The 20,537-nt window shown below is 30.2% G+C and overlaps 2 protein-coding genes across 2 annotated transcripts; both read right to left on the bottom strand.

Annotated features, from left to right (window-relative positions):
• Positions 1-472: 472 nt before the first annotated feature.
• On the bottom strand, positions 473-2,519 carry LOC125418763 (non-functional NADPH-dependent codeinone reductase 2). Its single transcript, XM_048463185.2, has 4 exons — positions 2,089-2,519; positions 1,630-1,873; positions 970-1,149; positions 473-774 (listed from the first exon to the last, which is right to left on the bottom strand). The coding sequence occupies exons 1-4, from the start codon at positions 2,412-2,414 to the stop codon at positions 550-552; spliced, it is 975 nt and encodes a 324-aa protein (XP_048319142.1). The 5' UTR covers positions 2,415-2,519; the 3' UTR covers positions 473-549.
• A 3,808-nt stretch (positions 2,520-6,327) lies between these two features.
• On the bottom strand, positions 6,328-8,507 carry LOC107407168 (non-functional NADPH-dependent codeinone reductase 2). Its single transcript, XM_016014401.4, has 4 exons — positions 8,081-8,507; positions 7,708-7,951; positions 7,412-7,591; positions 6,328-6,756 (listed from the first exon to the last, which is right to left on the bottom strand). Exons 1-4 carry the CDS (start codon positions 8,401-8,403, stop codon positions 6,532-6,534), a joined length of 972 nt encoding a protein of 323 aa, XP_015869887.3. The 5' UTR covers positions 8,404-8,507; the 3' UTR covers positions 6,328-6,531.
• Positions 8,508-20,537: the final 12,030 nt, after the last annotated feature.

The following is a 20,537-nucleotide window of genomic DNA, read 5'->3' as shown; positions in this document are numbered from 1 at the left end:
ACGTATCACAAAAATACAAGGTTTTAGATATGTACACATGTCACCTATCTAGTTAAGGTTCTAAATTATTCAAGGGTTATGTACAATATATTTACATGCAGTATTCTAAAGTGATTCCAATTTATATTAGTCTGGATTTCTTTTGAATCTTCTAGAATCTTCTGGACTTTCTTGAATGTTCATGGAGAGTGTAGAATCTTCCAGTTAAACCTCAAGTATTCCACTTCTTTTGCACGGAACATGACATTAAATTTGAGCTGTTTTTTTAAAAATATAGACAAACCGCATAGCTTGAGCTGTTTTTTATTTTAAAGTGCTAGCCGCTTATCCCAAAAAAAAAAAAAAAAAAAAAAAAAAAACTCCAAAAATATATACAAAATTAGATAAGAGAGACGGAAAAAAGCAATCATGCTTATTTTTATTTATTTATTTTTTTAGACAACATCTTTTGTGAATAAAACAACAACAACAACAGCTCTAATATAGTAATACACACACATACAAACATACATATATATATATATATATATATATAGAGTATGATAAGCATTAAACGTTGTCGTCCCAAAGCTCCTCCAGAGACCTGTAAGGGCCTTGATCGGAGATAAATTCTAAACAAGGAAGTCCTTTGCGTTGTGGAATCTGACTAATCTTCTGAGACTCTTCTGGGGTTAGCTCCCAATCAAATATGTCAAGGTTTTCTTTCATCCTTTCCTCGTTAAAGCTCTTCACTACCATACCCACTCCTTGCTCATATATCCATCTCAGGCATACCTTTAACATATATAATATATTAGCTTTAAGTTAATCCTTTTGTTTTATCATTTTATTTTTATATATTAGCTTTAAGTTGATCCTTTTGTTTTATCATTTTATTTTTCTTGAACCCAAAAAAAAAAAAAAAATCTTCCATGTAATTAATTAATTAAGCTTTTTATATCAACACTAGAAAATTATAAATATATATACCTGAGCTACAGTTTTTCCTTTCTTCTCAGCAATCTCTTTCAGCACCTCAGATTCCATGACCCAGTTTGTTCCCCATGTAGTTCCTATTGCTCCCAATGGAGAGAAGGCTGTGAGAAGTATACCCTTTTCCTTGCAATATTTTATCAGCTTACTTTGTTGCCAAACAGGGTTCATCTCCACCTTTCACATAAAAATTCACACATTTATTTCATTTTATTGGCTTCTAGTTTGGATAAGCTGTATTTCTAATTTTTTAAAATTAAAATATTACTATTTAGGCTTTCAAATTTCAATTTATAATATTTTGATGATATATATATTTTTATTTTAAATAATGACATGTAATGGTGGATGGTACTAAAATATAAATATTTAAAAATAAAAGGTCTAATTTGATTGCAACACATTAAAATTAAAAGGTCTAAATTGAACCATAATTCAACCAAATTGCATTTTAATATTGGTGAAGCTGTTGACCTCCGTTAGTTAAAAACTTCATTGATGGAACTAAAATAAACCGATAAAATTTGAAGGCCAAAATTAATTATAATTTTTTTGAACTGAAGACAATAAAATGTGATAAGATAAACTTATAAAATAATGGGAAGAAATGGTATAAGCATTGAAATGAACGAAAATGGAAAATACATGATGACTCACTTGATTTACAGCCGGAGGAATCTTTGCTTTGGAAAGTAACAAATCAATCTTCTTGCTTGAGAAGTTGCTAACTCCAATTGATTTGACAAGGCCAAGGTTCTGACACTCTTCCATAGCCTCCCATACCGATTCTATATCAATAGGAAGAAAGTCTTCCTTGTCCGGAGGAAATTTAGGTTCACCAGGCTTCACCCCCATCGGAAAATGGACCAAATAGAGATCAAGGTATTCCAACTTCAACTCCCTATAAAAATGAATAACCCCAATAGAAATCAAAGATGCACAAATCAAGATTTTTAACCAAAATTAGTAACCTAAGGATCAAGATAAAAATGCTCTTAATCAAAAGTATAAATATATATATATATATGTAATCAAGGTTATGTATCCAACATAAACTTGAACACGCAACAGATAATTTGTGACTATACATGCATATGTATATGTATATTTATATACTTGAGTGTCTTCTGTAGAGCTGGGAGGACAAGATGGTGGTGGGCATCAGTACACCAGAGCTTGGAAGTGATAAAGAGTTCGTCCCGGGATTGGATCAAGCCGAGCTTCAGAGCGTCTTGAATGGCGTGGCCGAGATGGTGCTCGCTCTTGTAAAGAGAAGCGGTATCGAAATGGCGGTATCCAGCTTTGATTGCATTATGAATGACTTGTTTCAGAGATTCATAAGAGGATGCACCATATGGGGATTCTGCTGTACCAAAGCCTACAAGTGGAATGGTTTTTTCAGGTGAGCCTTGTAATGGAAACTCAGGAATAGCAGAACCCATTTTAATTTTTCCCTAGAATTTCTTTCTTTTAGTGACAGACCCACCCAAAACCCAGTTCTGTTTTGGTCTTTCAAATTACAAATTTGCTAATCCACATTGTGATTTCTATATTATATGTACATATAAGACACTAAGTTAAGGTCAGTGCATGCATAGGCCAGCTGTTTTAGGCAGTTTTATATCGTCATCAATTAAAATATATTTTGTCTGTAAAGATTCCTTTCCATAATAATTAAAAAAGCTATTATTATATTATTTGCACATGATGCATAATAGGGTTAATATCACTTAGACATTTGAGATTTATTTTTATCTAAAATTATACTCAAAAGTTTTAAGTAATTCAAAAAACATCCGTTATCATAATTAGCTAGTTTCTATTAGCTAATATTCATCCTACCAATATATACATATATATTAGAATAATTATATTTACAAAATTAAATATTAAATAGATAATACAAAATTAAATAAATAATAATAATAATAAATCCAATGAATATACTAATAGTTAATGACTATTGAAAAAACACACACACATAAACATACATGGTACTTAGTACCTGTATTCTTTTACTAACTAATACAATGAAAAACGAATTAAAATAATGTACTTAATAATCATACCTATTAAAAAAATAAGTAAAAAAAAGAAGGAACATGTACATACTTAATAATTATATGCTTTGCAAAATTACTTAAAAGCCTTTTATTAACGGGTAAAATGGTATTTTACAGGTTTATGCATTAGCAGTCCTTATGTTAACAATTTATAACCACCCGTTACAAAATCAATCCTTTACACCTAGATCCATTAAAAAATAATAATAATAATAATAAAACAGAAAGAAGAATCCAAAAACAATTGAAGGATGGGAATGCTCCGCAAATCTATCTTTTCCTCATTTTGTAAAAAATAATATTGTTAATAGAAACATAAATTAATAAAATATTATTATATAATTTGCCACATCAATTTGATAAATAAAATTCTTCTACCATTAATATTGATCTATATATATATATATATAAAGTTATAACTTGTTTCATTCACTCCTATATTATATATAAAATATGTTGTTATTAAATCTCCTTGTTGTCACCAGTGATAATAAATCTGGTTTTAGAGAAGCAAAATATTCAGTGGACTGGTATTTTAGTTATTTGTCATTTGTTCATCGACTCAACTAATTTTTCTATAAGAAAATAGTAAAAATTAATTTTCCAATGGAAATCCAAAAGGATGTTGCTTTCTATTCCACTATTTTAAGACCTTCGATCATTGTTAAAGTAGTGAAAAAAAAAAAAAAATTAGTGTTATACTATTTTAAATGATAGTGGACAATAAAATATCAGGATTGAGACTTACCCACTATTTGTGTGTATATATATATACACAACACACAACTATATAAGATAAGAACACATGAATTGAGTAGCATTGTTTTTGAGGAATATACCAAAAAAGAGAATTAAAAAAAGGCATTATTATTTAGGTACTTTAACTCAACTCATCCCTTTGAACCCACAAAAATTATTTTAATTTTTATCTTTATTTTTCAATTCTCAACCGGTCGTCCTTTTATTTTTAACAAATTATTCAATCACTGTCATGCAAAAGGACCAATTTGTTTATTTTTAATGCTATTAGTAACGAATAATAACAAAACGAAGATGCCACCCCAAACCATTTATCAACCAAACAAGTCATATTCACTTCCACCAACAAACATTATCTAATAATTCTGGAGTGCTTTTCCATGCCCCAAAAAAAAAAAAATTTAATTGTTTATACTTTTTACATGTAATTCCTGCTCTTTACAAACTACAAAGCAAGCATTGAGCCAAAAAAAAAAAAAAAAAAAAAAAATTCTATAAAGCAAGCATGAATAAAATAGAAGAAATAAAACTTATTGTTTTTAACATAGAGCTATTTTCAGGGTGTGGGCCGTGATCTGCCAAAGCCCAATAATGTTTACACATATGGGCTACATTAAGTAACCCAGTTGGTTTCTGAGGCTAACAAACCGACATAAGGGCTCAGCCATAGGCTCGTATGTGTGTGTTTTCTCAGCTGGCCCATATTCTGGCAAAAATTTGTCACCTACTTATTTCCGATTATAAGTTTATTTTTTTATTTTTTATTTGTTGCTAACATATTTCCAATTATAATCGGAGTTTTCTATGACCGTTGGTGATATTTTTAGTACTCGAGTTCAAAAGAGGACAAGGTAGGATTTGGTGGTTTTGGGCTTAAAATTCTAGAAAACCATGTCTATCTTGACGTACACCTTATGGACTTTCAAGATCTAGAGAAAGGAAAAAGAATGGGCCAAGAAATCAAGTTTGGACTTTGTAAACCTAATTGAGCTTGTAAATTTTTTTTTCTAGAAAATCATAGATTAACGATCTATTTATTATCAATTTTTTATAATTGTTTAAATTATATGAATATAACATGTTTATATGTGTTTGTATGCCATATAGAATAAGTGGTGTCATGTTATTGTATTATATGATATATGTACATGTGTATAATATTATATATTTTAGTTTTATTATTATGGAAAATCCGTAAATTAATTTGATTATAAAAGATTGAATGGGTGAATGTTAAAATTAATTTAATTAATTTAAAACTTACGGGCTCTATTAAGGTGCAATAATAAAATGGTTATGTAATGCTCCAACGGATAAGCATAACTGAGTTTTATTGGGTTGGACCTAAATTATTTTCAAAATCTTAATTAGATTGTACGGTCCAACGTCGACAATGCTTAGATATTAAGAGAATTTTTTAAATTAAAATAATAGTTAATATGTTCAATTTTAATAATATTAATAATCCTCCCAAAGAGGCTCTATCAATATTATTAAAAACCCAAAGAATATTAGAATAATGATTGATTTTTCTAAAATCAATTTTGAGAGTATATTTTAGTGCAGTTTAAAAAAACTCTAATACCAATTGTTGGAATTACACAGCGGAAGTCAAGAATCGTATAGTTGAATAAAATATGTGATAGATATATTTTCATCATCCATTATTAACCTGTAGTAGTGCAGAAAATATGTTCTTGAATCCACATGATCTTCTAAACTATTCTATACGTGACAGATTTACTTATAGGCGCACTTTGTGAAATAAAAAAGTTAATCTGAAAAAATACTTGAAATCTTATAGTTTTTATTTTTCTATTAAGGTGTTTAATTTGTTATTGAAATTCTAAATTTCTGGAAAATAATACATAAAATCTTATCTGATTAGAGACTAGTAAGTATTGTATTTATAAACAGCTAACTCTAATTTTTTTGGGGTTTTATAACATCTTGGGCCCAATTAATGGGCTTTTTCTTCTATCTTAATAACCAATTAAATGAATTCTGTTATTATGGCCATTATTAATCAAGGTTCATGATCAATAGTTTAACTTAGTCCAAAAATATTAATCCAACAAATTTATATCCGAATATGAGTGCCTATAACTGTAACTACATTGATCATTGATAAATTCCAGACAATTTTTTATTCCTAATAAAAGAATTACTGCATTTCAAGATCTTTTATTATGCAACATTTGTTTATTTCTTTTCTAGATAGATGCTAAAATGGAAGAAAAATTTATTTATATATTGTTGGGTTTACATTATACTTGATACTGATTTCTGAATCATGATACTGATGATGTGGTATAGTCGTTACATTACAAGTTTTTCTCATTAAATGGAGAATGTTTTATGAACCAAAATATTTTGGAAATATTTTTGACAAATTATGTTATTGAATGAGTATATGCAAAGGTGCACAAACACTGAAAAATCATGGATAATTATAACTATGATATATAGAACGTTAGATGTATCAATTTAATGATCAAGATTTTGTCACTTAGTCCATAGAACCTATCCCATGTTTAATTAAGAAAAAGGAGAATTCTAGTCATGGACTTTATTCTCATCATTTCCAAATAATAAGATTACATCCTGTACTCCACCCAAAATGAGGTCAATTATTTTTTTATTTTTTATAAATTTTAATAAAAACATGCATATGTGGAAGGGGAAAAAAACAAAATTACATTTTATTCTTTTTGAATAACAGGATGGCAATACGCATTCAAATCTGCTCGTCCCAAAGCTCCTCCAGAGACTTGTAAGGACCTTCCTCGGAGATGAATTCTATGCCAGGAAATCCTTTTCGCTGTTCTATTTGATTAATCCTCTCGCACTCTTCAGCACTTAGCTTCCAATCAAATATCTCAAGGTTTTCTTGCATCCTTGTCTTGTTAAAGCTCTTTACTAATAAGCTCACCCCTTGCTCGTACACCCATCTCAAACAAACCTTCAAATACCCACCATTCAATTTCATTTTTTCCAAAATTAGGACCGACTTAATTAAAAAAAAAACATTTAATCTATTTTTAAAAAAAATTTCTCATTTTTTAATATACATAATCAGTTTTTTATTAGGTAGACAAGATGGTGTAATACAAAAAACCTATAAAATCATGTATGATCTTTTAGATTTAGTTTTAAAAATATAACTAATTCAATTAAACAAGTCTAAACAAATTCAACAATTGTGATTCTTATGGACCTTAGTATCATATTATCATGTGCATGTTGTAAGAGACTTGTCATATTTATAATAGACACAACCAAGCTCACAGATCAGGTTGATTTGTTGGTTTTCTTAAAATATTTTATCTATTAACTATTAAATCTTTTAAAAGTTTAAAATTTAAAAATACATTTAAAGTTCATCAAATCTTTGTAAAATTCAGTGTTCATAAATAGAAATGTAGTAAATCACTAAATCCATGTTAAATCATTAATTGATTTCTAAATCCTAGTTATTGAAGCATCCAAAAGTCATAAAAGTACAACTGATGTTTAAGCCAATCAAGTTAACTTGATGTAACCATGATTTATACCTAAGCTATTGTTTTTCCATGTTTAAGCCAATCAAGTTAACTTGATGTAACCTTGATTAATACCTGAGCTATTGTTTTTCCTTTGTTCTGAGCTATCTCTTTCAGTACCTCACATTCCATGACCCAATTTGTTCCCCATAGAGTTCCTTTTGCTCCTAATGGAGAATAAGCTGTGATTAATATACCCTTTTCCTTGCAAAATTCTCTTAGTTTAGTTTGCCGCCATAGAGGGTTCACCTCCACCTTCCACATCAAATTCATCACTTATATTAATATAAAAATGAAAATAATATAATAAAAATAATGCATGATAATTTGATTAAAAAAAGAAAAATATGGGTGTGGACCGAAATTCTAACTTGATTTACAGCCGGTGGGATATTTGCTTTGGAAAGTAACACTTCAAGTTTCTTAATAGAGAAGTTGCTAACTCCAATGGATTTGACAAGGCCAAGTCTTTGACACTCTTCCATAGCTTCCCATACTGAATTTATATCAATAGGAACAAGGTCTTTCTTCTTGACAGGCAATTCATATTCACCAGGCTTCACGCTCACTGGCCAATGAACCAAATAGAGATCAAGGTATTCCAACTTTAGATTCCTATAAATTAACAAAATAACCCAACCCAAAAAAGAAAAAAAAGAAGAAAAATTAGTTTTCTAATAAAAAATAAATTAAAAATCTTATAAATTCTATAAGTTTGGTGTATATGGATTAATGGTTACATACTTGAGTGTCTTTTGCAATGCAGGCAGGACATACTCATGGTGTGCATCACTACACCAGAGCTTGGAAGTGATGAAAAGCTCGTTTCGTGATTGAACCATGCCGAGATTTAGAGCATCTTCAATGGCATCCCCGAGTGGCAACTCGGACTGGTAAAGAGCAGCAGAGTCAAAATGTCTGTATCCAAGCTTGATTGCATGAAGAATGATTTCTTTCATGGATTCTGAGGAGGTACCGAATGGATATTCGGCTGTACCGAAGCCTAGGAGTGGAATGGTTTTCTCAGCTTTGGAGTCTAGTGGACACTCAGGTATAATAATAGCCATTATTGTCCCTGTATTATTCGGAGTGGCTAGCTGGAAGTCCCTTAATTGATGACAAATTTATAGTGGTGGAAGAAATTTCAGCTCACCAATTTTCATCCAATTGCCTTCGATAATAGCTTGCATAAATCTTATCTTCCAAGTTATATAAACCAAGAATTTGTGGCCACTTAAGCAAGTATCGTCTACATATCCATCACATAGACTCAAAATATCTACTAAAATTATTTGCACCCTTTAGTAGAATTATTCTTTTATCCTAATAAGAAAAGGGGAAAAAAAAAAAATATTGTCTGTTAGAACCTGTGAAAGTTCAGTCTCCATATTTATGTAATGAAAAATAATTTTAAATGGCACGATAAAACTGATAAATCCAATTGATTTTTTATTTTTTATTTTTTTATTTAAGAAAACAAAAGCAAATATATTATTAATTTTCCAACTGGATATATAATATTTTTCAAAACGATTGCTTAAAATTGTTTTTCTTTTAGTTAGGTTTTTTTTCCTATGTTGAAAATATTTAAATTAAAAAGTAGTTATTTCAAAAAGATAAATAATTTTTCATTTGAAAAAATATTTATTTTATTTAAAACCTCATAACTTTTATTTTTTTTATTCTAATCCAGATAGACTTTAAATATATTATTATCATATTTGTAACAAATTTAAGTTTAAATAATCTATAACATTTTAAAGATATATAAATAAATAAAAGTTTATTTTTTATTAATTTTAACCAAAATTTTATATTTATAAAGACTAAATTTTGTATTGTTATCAAACACATAAATATGAATGATAATTCTTTCTTCTTCTTCTTCTTTTTTTTTTTTTTTTAAATGTTTGCTATTTTGATTTTAATAGAGATAACCATTATGTAAACCACACGCCCTAGGGATTGTTGGCTCCTTCGTCTTTATACTATGTTTATAGTTGCACTTTGATTTTTGAAATTTTTTTTTTTTGATATTTTGATCCTAAACTTTAATTATTGATACATCTTTGATCCTTAAAATTATTTTTAGTTTAATTTTTAAATTTTGAGGCATGCACTACACCTACTGTAGCAAGAAATAACGAATGAACTTATAAGATTTCCTACATGTTGTATCAAGTGCATCGCATACCTCCAAAATTGCTAAATAATAGGGAGGAAAAAGTTAAAGGACAAAAGCATATCAAAATTTAAAAATTAAGGATCAAAATGTCAAAAAAAAGTTTAAAGACCAAAATACAACTATAAATGTAGTTGAGAGAGACTAACATAGCTAATTAGTGAGCTTGGGTGTAGTTTACTTAATTAAACTAAGGTGTTCTTTTGATAATCATGATATTCTCATTTAAAAGACGAGATCTGATTCATTAATATTATTAAATCGTTATTAAAGGTAGATATTTATTTAATAAAACAAAGTAAACATTACTTGATACATAACCAATAATTATAAAAACTAATATAAGGTGTTACAAATATATTAAAACTAATTCTCTAAAGGTGCCAGTGAAATGACTTAATTTTATTGGTTGAAATTTAAAATCCTAAATATCTATTATTTGGTAAATATATTAATAGATTAGTTATTCACAACTTTTTAAATGTAGGTGTAAATAGTTTATCAACTGAATTAGTTTTACTTGAAAATATTCTTAGCATTATTCATTATAATAGTTGAACAATTGTCATTACTTTTTATATATATTACTGCTTTACACAAGCCACAAAGAAAATATGGATAAAATAAGAGACATGAAACCTATTTTCTTTAATTTTTATACGCTAGCATAATATAATGGTGAATTGGGTGATATATGAACTAGTTGGCAATAACCAATTTTTTGGTAATTAGTTGGCAATATCCTATGGTCGTTCATCACCTTTGGTGCTAAAATCCATCTCTCTATATATTTTTTTGATTATTTTTTGAATGGTGATCACAGTCTAGCCGTTTGGGCTCTTACACCCAATTTTGCTGGCACATTTGCAATTTACTAGTGAGAAAAGTCGATGAATAAGTCTTTTGTTTTTGTTTGTTTTGTTTTTTTAATGGATAAGTTATGGATTTTTTTTTTTTTTTGGTTTGAAATCCTTTTCTCCATTTTTTTATTATTATTTTTAAAAGGTAAAATATGGGCTAGCAGTGTGGGTTCCTACTTAAGCCCAATTTTGCAGACACATTTGCAATTACTGCATAAGGAAAGGAAAGTCAATAAATACTTATGGGTTTTCTTTTCTTCCTTTCTTTTTTGTTTGAAATAATTTATGGGCCTTCATCGACAAATCGGCAGAAAAGAGACAGATCATTATTGTCATTGGCTAAATAATATTATTTTAGACAGCTGTTTATGGTGTTATAAGTTTAGGAAATTTAATGTATATACATATATATTAGATTTTTGTTGTGTAAAAAGTATCTTTTTGTGTAAATGGGAACTTTTTAATTGGAAAGCTATTACATTTGAAAAGATACTTCTTTCATTTAAAAGATTCTTTTTCATAAATGGGTATCTTTTTAATTTAAGAGGTACATGTTCAAATTAAAAGGTATATTTGAATTTATGAAAAAGATATATGTGAATCCATGAAGAGGTATATGTGAAACTGTAATAATCTATTTTGAAAAATATTTTGAATTAAATTTTTTTAACAATTTAACTAGAGTTGACCAAATTTAACTTTTAAATGAGATTAAATTTGATTTTTTTTTTTTAAAAAATCAAATTTGATTTTAACTCTTATAGCATTGCGTATAGCTTGTTAATAATGAGTTTACGAATATGTGACATGCCAAAATTGAAGCTATGACTTGAAAATTATGGTCCAAACAAATTAGTGGCATTTTTTTTTTATAAACATGGGGCATGGAAATTAGATTAAACTGCATTATTTTCTTCCTCTCTACCCCAAAATAGCATGGACCATTATCGTCTCTCTCTAAAGCTTTCTTTCTCTAAACCTACAACTTTAAATTGTTAAAATTTACTCTGCCAACCTTCATTTGCTTTGCCATTTGTGGCTTTGGAAAGCTTACATGATGAGGAACATCTTCCATTGCAGGAATCTCATCCGAATCTTGTCAAAAATTTTATGGATTCTATTTTCGATCTCCATAATTCTGGTATTTTGGGGATGGAAAAATGCCCTTTCCACATTTTTCGACTTCTTGAGTTACTTTTTGGCATCCTCCAAGCGCAAAAGTGTCTCTAATTTTCTAATAATAAAATAAAGTTTAAACAATACTTTTTCTATGATTTTCGAGCAACTTTTATTGCCATTAATTCTATATGAAGGTAGATTCTTATCTACATCTCTCAAAGCTTGTTTTGATATATAGATTGCATAATTTTGGTTAAGTATTTTGAAAAACCCAATTTTTGGTATATGGATATTTGGGTTTAGCAAAATTGGACAATAAGAAGTTTTCTTTGGTTATTTCTGGTATATTTAAATTGCTATGGTGTATAATAATTTGTTGAAATATTAATTTCAAAAATTATCAAGTAAATGAAAAATACATATTTTTTGGTAAATGGGTTAAGAAAAATTATGTTTGATTTGAACAGTAACTGGACAACCTAGGATCAAATTGAAGTTAGCATTGTTTAGTTAGATGTTAATAGGATGCACTAGTAGGTTTAATCTCATAAAATTAGTCTTAGTGTGAAAAATTCCCTAATTTTAGATACCGGGGATTAAAGACTCGCAATATAATTAGACCCTTTAGTGATCAATTTTTTAATTGAAGTGTTGTAAAAGTTATATATATAATATACACCAATATCTTTTGTTTAACTTTTAAAAGTCTAAGAAGTGTTTTTATTATAATTTTAGGCACTAGGACAAAGACTGGATGTAATCTGATAGCAGATCACGATTGAATTGTATCTTTATGAGTGAATTTATTTTCCTAAATATTTTTGGGACATTGTTAAATTGATAGTTCATGGTTTTTAATGTTTTAGAAAATTTTATATAAAATTTGGTTATATAATTATATATGTGAATATATATAAAAATTATCATTTCATTTGATTTTTGGCAAGTTTTTAACTGTGTCCAAATTTTAATATGCTCATGGTGAAGTTATGAATCCTATCATTTGAAAAGTTTTGTAGTTAGATTGATTATTACTATATAATTTTACATGGTAATATTTTTGGCATCAACAAAATACTTGTGATTTGGTTATTTTATTTAGCTTATATATATATGATCTGCATCAAGGTTCAAAAAATCGATATCGATAGAAATATCGAGAGTTTAAAATACGAAATTTTTTATGAAAATATCAGAAAATATCGAATATCGATAAAAATTATAAAAAATGATAGAAATTTGTTTTAAAAAGTGAAAATTTTTATTTAAATTTTAGAATTCGCTTATTTAATCTATTGATTATCAAATTGATTATAAAACTTTCTAAAATATTGAATGGATATTATATTCTTCTTAGTGAATTGATTTATAATAAGCATTAATGACCGTAAATAAATTATTATTAATAAAAATATATCAAAAAATACATATATGTTAAAATTATTTATTAACTAAAATATATAAACAATTATTATAATTACATTGTAGTTCATAAATGTCATCTTAACACCACGTAGAACTTCTTGATGGTTGAAAATCATCGGTTTCTTTCTCATTTTGATTTTGAGATGTGAAATGTGAAAAGTAGTTATGAAAAGATGTATCTCCTTGATAATTTTGCATATAATTATTAATATGCCAACCATATTGTATTATTGGTTGACTATGTGCATAACTACTACTCTCTGATGGTAGTTTGAGATGATGCCCATGAGTTACTATTTGATGACATTCCATACATATCAATTGAATAAGGATTATGAAAATGACTTACAATCCTCATAGATCTAAAATTCATAAAAATTGAATCTTCTTCTTGTTGTGACATCTCCATTATAGATTTTTCTTTACGTATATAGTCTTTTCCAACAGCACCGAATCCTTGACCTACATCTCTACTTCCATGATCTTCATCTTGTGTTACATGTGTGTAATATTATTCACCAGTAATTGGGCTTAATCCAACTTCTTGACTTGGTGATTCCCTTTGGCTACTGCCTCTTCTAACTTCTAATTCAGATAATTTATTGAATTTATCTTCATCACCACTGGAGCAAAAGTGACTACTAAGAGTCTCAAATTGTGAATGTGTACCACCTGATGGAGCTAAAGCACTAATAGTTCTAGTTGGCTCTCTCATAAGCCTTTGAAATGAATCACCACTTCCAGAATTTACTTCTTCAGCAATCACTTTTTGAATATTTATTCCTTCTTTTTCAGCTTATTGAGCAATTTTTGGATCAGAATTTCCTTCATGATCATCTAAATAAACATCTCTAATCCATTGGTATATTTGATTGCCCTTTTCATCATCATCTTCCATTATAGTTTCAAATATTAAGATTTCCAAAGTTCAAAAATATAATCCATAATCTTTATATTTTTGCTTTGTCGATATTCAATAAATAAGTAGAACTTATTAATGTTATTCAATTCAATTTATTCTATTTTGCTTATATCACTAAATGTCTAAAAACCAATTAAACGGTAAAAAAAAATTATCAATGAAGTTAGTTTGATAAAAAAGTTTTACTGAATATCAATAATATTTTTGAATTTTTTCAGAAATTTCGAAAATATTCGATATTTTCGAAATTTTAGTGAAAATTTTGAAAATTTCCATAGAAATTATAGGTTTTTTAACCAAATCATTAAGAATTTAGTATAGATATTTTATGGAAATTTCCATCGAAATTTTGCCGAAATTTCAGAAATTTCAATGGATAATATATAAATTCTATCCATTTTCGTATCGAACTTAAATTTTATTTCGACACCTTCAAAAAATAGAAATATCAAGAAAATATCAGATATTTTAAATGTTGATCTGCATATGATATGTTAAATAGTTACACTGAGTTTTCGAATATGGATATAAAAAAGAAAAGAAAAAAAAAACAATGATATTTGTTATGGGATATATGTAAGATATGGATTGGTGATATTATGGGCTAAGCAATACTAAGATTACAAATACATATATATATTTAGTTACGAATACAGTTATAATTATAATATATATGACTAAACCCCCTGCTATTTTTATGTGATATAAAGGATAATTTAGAGGATCTAGTTTTCTAATGCCTCAGAGACACCGAGGGTCATATGATAGTTTTCCCCTCGACTATTAGGACCTATCTAGGATTTCTTGTAAGGAATCCTAGATAAGCCATGATCTCAAGAGAAATTTTATTAGTCCATCCTACGAAAAATCTGACTGCATCTTTCTTAAGGATTAAGCATGCCTTGAAAATTCCTTATACAAAAACACACTTCTATACAACATCACTTTATTCTTCTCACCTTACCACAAGAAACTCCACAAATTTTTAGAACTTTTATAACAATAGCACAGGGATATATACATGAGGAATAATTTAATAAAACATAAATACCTTTAAATATTTATGTTCACCTACACTATCCACTTGGTACAGTGCTATATTTTTATACCGCTTTACGAATATACTAAATGCATAAATGTAAACAAAAGGGTAATAAAACAATAATAATAATAGTAATATTAATAACAATAATACAATTTACTATGCTATATAAAAAGGTTTTTTGCGTTTCAACCTTCTAATGCTATGTAAGAAGGTTATTTGTGTTTCAACCTTTTCTTAAATTGGAGTACCAATAAGAATTTGGGATCACTTAATTGCTTTCTCTGCATTGAGACCTCTCTAGTTTGTTCACCCATCATCAATAGGCTATTGGCAGAGAGAATGAGGATTGCTTTCTTCTCCACTTATAAAATCCATGTCTAACATGACATTGAAATCATCCATCGAAGCCACAATCAAATCCAGATGGTCTTCTTCAAGATCCTAACTTGAAAGAAACTTGTTTGCCAAACCCACCTCATCTAGAACTCTAGAGTTAACAATCTTCATTTGACTTGTATCTCTATCCAGGCTTAAGCTTAATCTTTTTATTTCATTTTCTGAGCAAAAGTTATGGGTGGCACCAGTGTCTATGTCAGGACCTGTCCAGAATTCCTTCCCCGGAACCCTAGACAAGCCCTGATCCCAGGGAAACCCTACCGGACCCTCCAATGGAAAATCCAGCAGAGCCTCTCCTAAGGGATGGACTTACCACAAATTACCTGCACTGAAAACACACTTCTATACTCATCCCCTTATTCCTCCCGCAAACTACAAATTGTTCCACAAATTTCAGCACTTCTCAAAAACAACAACAGTCCAGTGCATAAATAAAACATAAGTATCCCAATAGTATACAGAGCTTTAAGAAGTGCTAACCAACAGAAATACAACAAGGCTGAAAGAAATAATACACTGAAATAAAAGAGTACATGAGTACTTCTCGAAACACAACAGCAGCGGAAAACTTGGTTCGCTCCGGAAGAACGTCTACCACCACTTGCACCTAAGGGAACGGAACTTGAAAACGTGAGGTGCTAATCATCTCAGTGAGTGACCCTAACTACTGAACACCTTTAGTGATAATAAAATAATATTAATAGCAATTAAAGAATAGAACAAATACCAACAATTAATAAATAAATAATAATAACTGTTGGAAAATAATAATTTCCCTCAAAACTCTTACCAATCGCTCTGTTTGAAATGTTCCCTTTTTAAAACCTTTTCGCAAAACCCAATGTACATACCTCCCGAAAACCAAGGGATTAAACCATTTGATAAACAATAATTAAATAAATACATATCCCAATATATAATTAAAATGTAATAAATTATAGTAAATAATTTTTGAACACCTTTGGGGTTTAAAACATTATTTGCAATTTACACCGACGCACCACACCATATACCGGTGATGCCCTCCGATACCCAGCGTCCTGAGCACCGACTGGCGGGGGGGTTAAAGAGAGAAACCTGCAACGGCACTTCGGCGTCTCGACAGTACCGCTGCTGAAACCATCAACCCGGCCAAGGAGGGGGGCGGCTGTGCGCAATAACAAACTTGCCTGCCCACGGTCCAATGGCAACTCATGGGTGAAGTAATAACCGCGCGCTAAACCACATAATACCTGCGCGCTACCACGTGTCCATACACCAGAACACCAATACTGTATGAGTGCGTCTAAAAATAAACATTAATAACCAACCGTACCGTTTTCCAAAATTACCGTGGAAAATACATTAAATTCTCACACTTACCATCCCACATATTTTTATTTAATCAAACCGGTACGAAATATTGATAACCAACAAACCACAATTTCCTCGAAGTACAAGATGCAACCATAAAAATACCGCGGGCATAATTTATAAAATTTAAACAAATATTTTCGTAAAATATTTAACCCAATTATGCCCGAAAAATTAATACTAAAACCACATACAAATACTACCGAAATACACTTTGCTCATGCATAATAAATAAATTAAACCACAATAAAACCATAATTAAATCACACCACATGAGCATAATTTAAATACCAATTTAAATATCAATTAAACATAATTAATTGCCCAAAATAATTTTTGAAGGTGGGTCACTCACCTTGAGCGCGTAAATCAACTAAGATCCTCCTCGGGATCAACTCCGCCACTCGTACGCGCACCTAAACAACCACAGTGCACCAACCAAAAATATTAATATTTTATTCGGGTAATCCCCAAATGGGTACCCGGGGAGCGAACACCAAACGATAACTAAAGGTTACGAGTTATATACCGAATCGAAGCTCGAGTGATGAGGATCACTGATTCGGTCTTACTTTCCAGTGATCGGACCCGACGGGGTCGGAATCTCGCTGAAAAGCTTTTCGGGTTTTGGCTTCGCAATTCTCCCAAACCATCACGAATTGGCGGAAACGGATGCCGGATTCAGGTTCAGGAGGTCGAACACAGTGGACTGGAGCCGGCCGGAAGACTGGGTACTCGCCGGAACAGTAACTTCCAGCGAGCCGCCGCGGTCACCGGCAACCGTAGCCGGCGGCAGCGCGTGCGGTGGCCGTTGGCTGTGATTTTTTGCAGATTTGTAGATCGTGGGGAGAGCAATCCAACGGGACCGATGGTGAGGCAAACGGAGGCCGGACGGCGGAGAAATCACGGTTTGAAGATTTCCGGTCCCTCGCCGGAAAACGCTCCGATCCCGGCGAATCGGTGGTCCGATGGCCGTGAAACTTGGTGGGTCGGCCGGACTTGAGGAGAGGATGAAGGGTGTCTGGCGCGTGTGGCCGGAAAATGGCCGGAAGTGGATCGATCGGCGGTGGCCGGCGGTGGAGGGAAAAACTCGCCGTCGATCTTCGAACGTCCGATCCGGGCGCGTCCGACGGCCGATCGCCGTGAAACTTTAAGGTTTTGCCGGAAATGGGGAGGGGAACCTTGCTGACCGGTGTGTGTACAGTAATTCGGCCGAAAAATTTGAAAAATTCCGGCACCGGTCGGACTCTCTCTCTCTTTCTCTCTCCTCTCTCTCTTTCTCTCTCTTCCCCGAGAATTTTATCAAATAAAAGCCACTGTGTGATACTGTTCATGCCATGTGGACCAATCAGAAGCTGACATGTGGCATTTCACTATTCATCGACTCAAAAACATTAAAATATTACGGTATCCGGCAAACTTCACGCGTCCATAACATTTTAACCGGATGTCCGTTTTAAGCGTGCCGCTAGTCTGTGAACTCATATCGACGAGCACTCCACAACCATGCATGAGTCAAAGCTCATTTCCCCATAAATAAAAAGTCAACTCCGGCACCCCTTGGACAGTTTGCACTTCAACTTGTTTTGCCCATAACTTTCAAACCATAGCTCCGTTTTCAACGTGCTACCAGTTTACAGACTCGGGGCATCATGCACTTCGCCACGGTACCTTGGTCAACTCGAAATTCCAACTGGAACAAAAAGTCAACTTTTGACCCACTCTGTCAACGGTCAATCTCGGTCAACGTGCACGGATTCCGGTGCGATTTGGGATGGGGTGTTACAGTCTACCATCACACTTTTCACAGCCTTCCTATTAATCATTTGGATTCTCTTTAAAATATCTAATTAGTGGGAAGTGATATAAGTCGGTCCCTTGGCGTGCCATCAACGACAATGTGGTCTTACCCTTCCATTTTTTCAAACTTTTTTCTTTTAAGTTTTTTTTTTGGTTTTAATCTTTTGCATAAAAAGCCCCACATTGATCCATTAATATCCACTATTCAATTCTTGACTCATAGAAGGAGAAAAGAAATGATTTAATTCTTACTATTTTAGGTTGTAACTTTAAGAAAGAAAGATTCTTACATTTGTATAAAACTTTTTATTTAACTTAATTGACACAAATTTAACTTTTTATAAAACTTTTATCAAAAAACATCCGTTATCATAATTAGCTAGTTTCTATTAGCTAATATTCATCCTACCAATATATACATATATATTATAATAATTATATTTACAAAATTAAATATTAAATAGATAATACAAAATAAAATAAATAATAATAATAATAAATCCAATGAATATACTAATAGTTAATGACTATTGAAAAAACACACACACATAAACATACATGGTACTTTGTACCTGTATTCTTTTACTAACTAATACAATGAAAAACGAATTAAAATAATGTACTTAATATTCATACCTATTAAAAAAATAAGTAAAAAAAAGAAGGAACATGCACATACTTAACACTTATATGCTTTGCAAAATTACTTAAAAGCCTTTTATTAACGGGTAAAATGGTATTTTACAGGTTTATGCATTAGCAGTCCTTATGTTAACAATTTATAACCACCCGTTACAAAATCAATCCTTTACACCTAGATCCATTAAAAACTAATAATAATAATAATAATAAAACAGAAAGAAGAATCCAAAAACAATTGAAGGATGGGAATGCTCCGCAAATCTATCTTTTCCTCATTTTGTAAAAAATAATATTGTTAATAGAAACATAAATTAATAAAATATTATTATATAATTTGCCACATCAATTTGATAAATAAAATTCTTCTACCATTAATATTGATCAATATATATATATATATATAAAGTTATAACTTGTTTCATTCACTCCTATATTATATATAAAATATGTTGTTGTTATTAAATCTCCTTGTTGTCACCAGTGATAATAAATCTGGTTTTAGAGAAGCAAAATATTCAGTGGACTGGTATTTTAGTTATTTGTCATTTGTTCATCGACTCAACTAATTTTTCTATAAGAAAATAGTAAAAATTAATTTTCCAATGGAAATCCAAAAGGATGTTGCTTTCTATTCCACTATTTTAAGACCTTCGATCATTGTTAAGGTAGTGAAAAAAAAAAAAAATTAGTGTTATACTATTTTAAATGATAGTGGACAATAAAATATCAGGATTGAGACTTACCCACTATTTGTGTGTATATATATATACACAACACACACCTATATAAGATAAGAACACATGAATTGAGTAGCATTGTTTTTGAGGAATATACCAAAAAAGAGAATTAAAAAAAGGCATTATTATTTAGGTACTTTAACTCAACTCATCCCTTTGAACCCACAAAAATTATTTTAATTTTTATCTTTATTTTTCAATTCTCAGCCGGTCGTCCTTTTATTTTTAACAAATTACTCAATCACTGTCATGCGAAAGGAACAATTTGTTTATTTTTAATGCTATAAGTAACAAATAATAACAAAACGAAGAAGCCACCCCAAACCATTTATGAACCAAACAAGTCATATTTTCTATAAGAAAATAGTAAAAATTAATTTTCCAATGGAAATCCAAGAGGATGTTGCTTTCTATTCCACTATTTTAAGACCTTCGATCATTGTTAAGGTAGTGAAAAAAAAAAAAAAATTAGTGTTATACTATTTTAAATGATAGTGGACAATAAAATATCAGGATTGAGACTTACCCACTATTTGTGTGTATATATATATACACAACACACACCTATATAAGATAAGAACACATGAATTGAGTAGCATTGTTTTTGAGGAATATACCAAAAAAGAGAATTAAAAAAAGGCATTATTATTTAGGTACTTTAACTCAACTCATCCCTTTGAACCCACAAAAATTATTTTAATTTTTATCTTTATTTTTCAA

This window comes from Ziziphus jujuba, chromosome 12 (assembly GCF_031755915.1).
Source record: "Ziziphus jujuba cultivar Dongzao chromosome 12, ASM3175591v1".
NCBI classification, from domain to species: domain Eukaryota; kingdom Viridiplantae; phylum Streptophyta; class Magnoliopsida; order Rosales; family Rhamnaceae; genus Ziziphus; species Ziziphus jujuba.
Note: the sequence above shows the minus strand (reverse complement) of the source record. Positions and strands in the feature narration are given on the sequence as shown.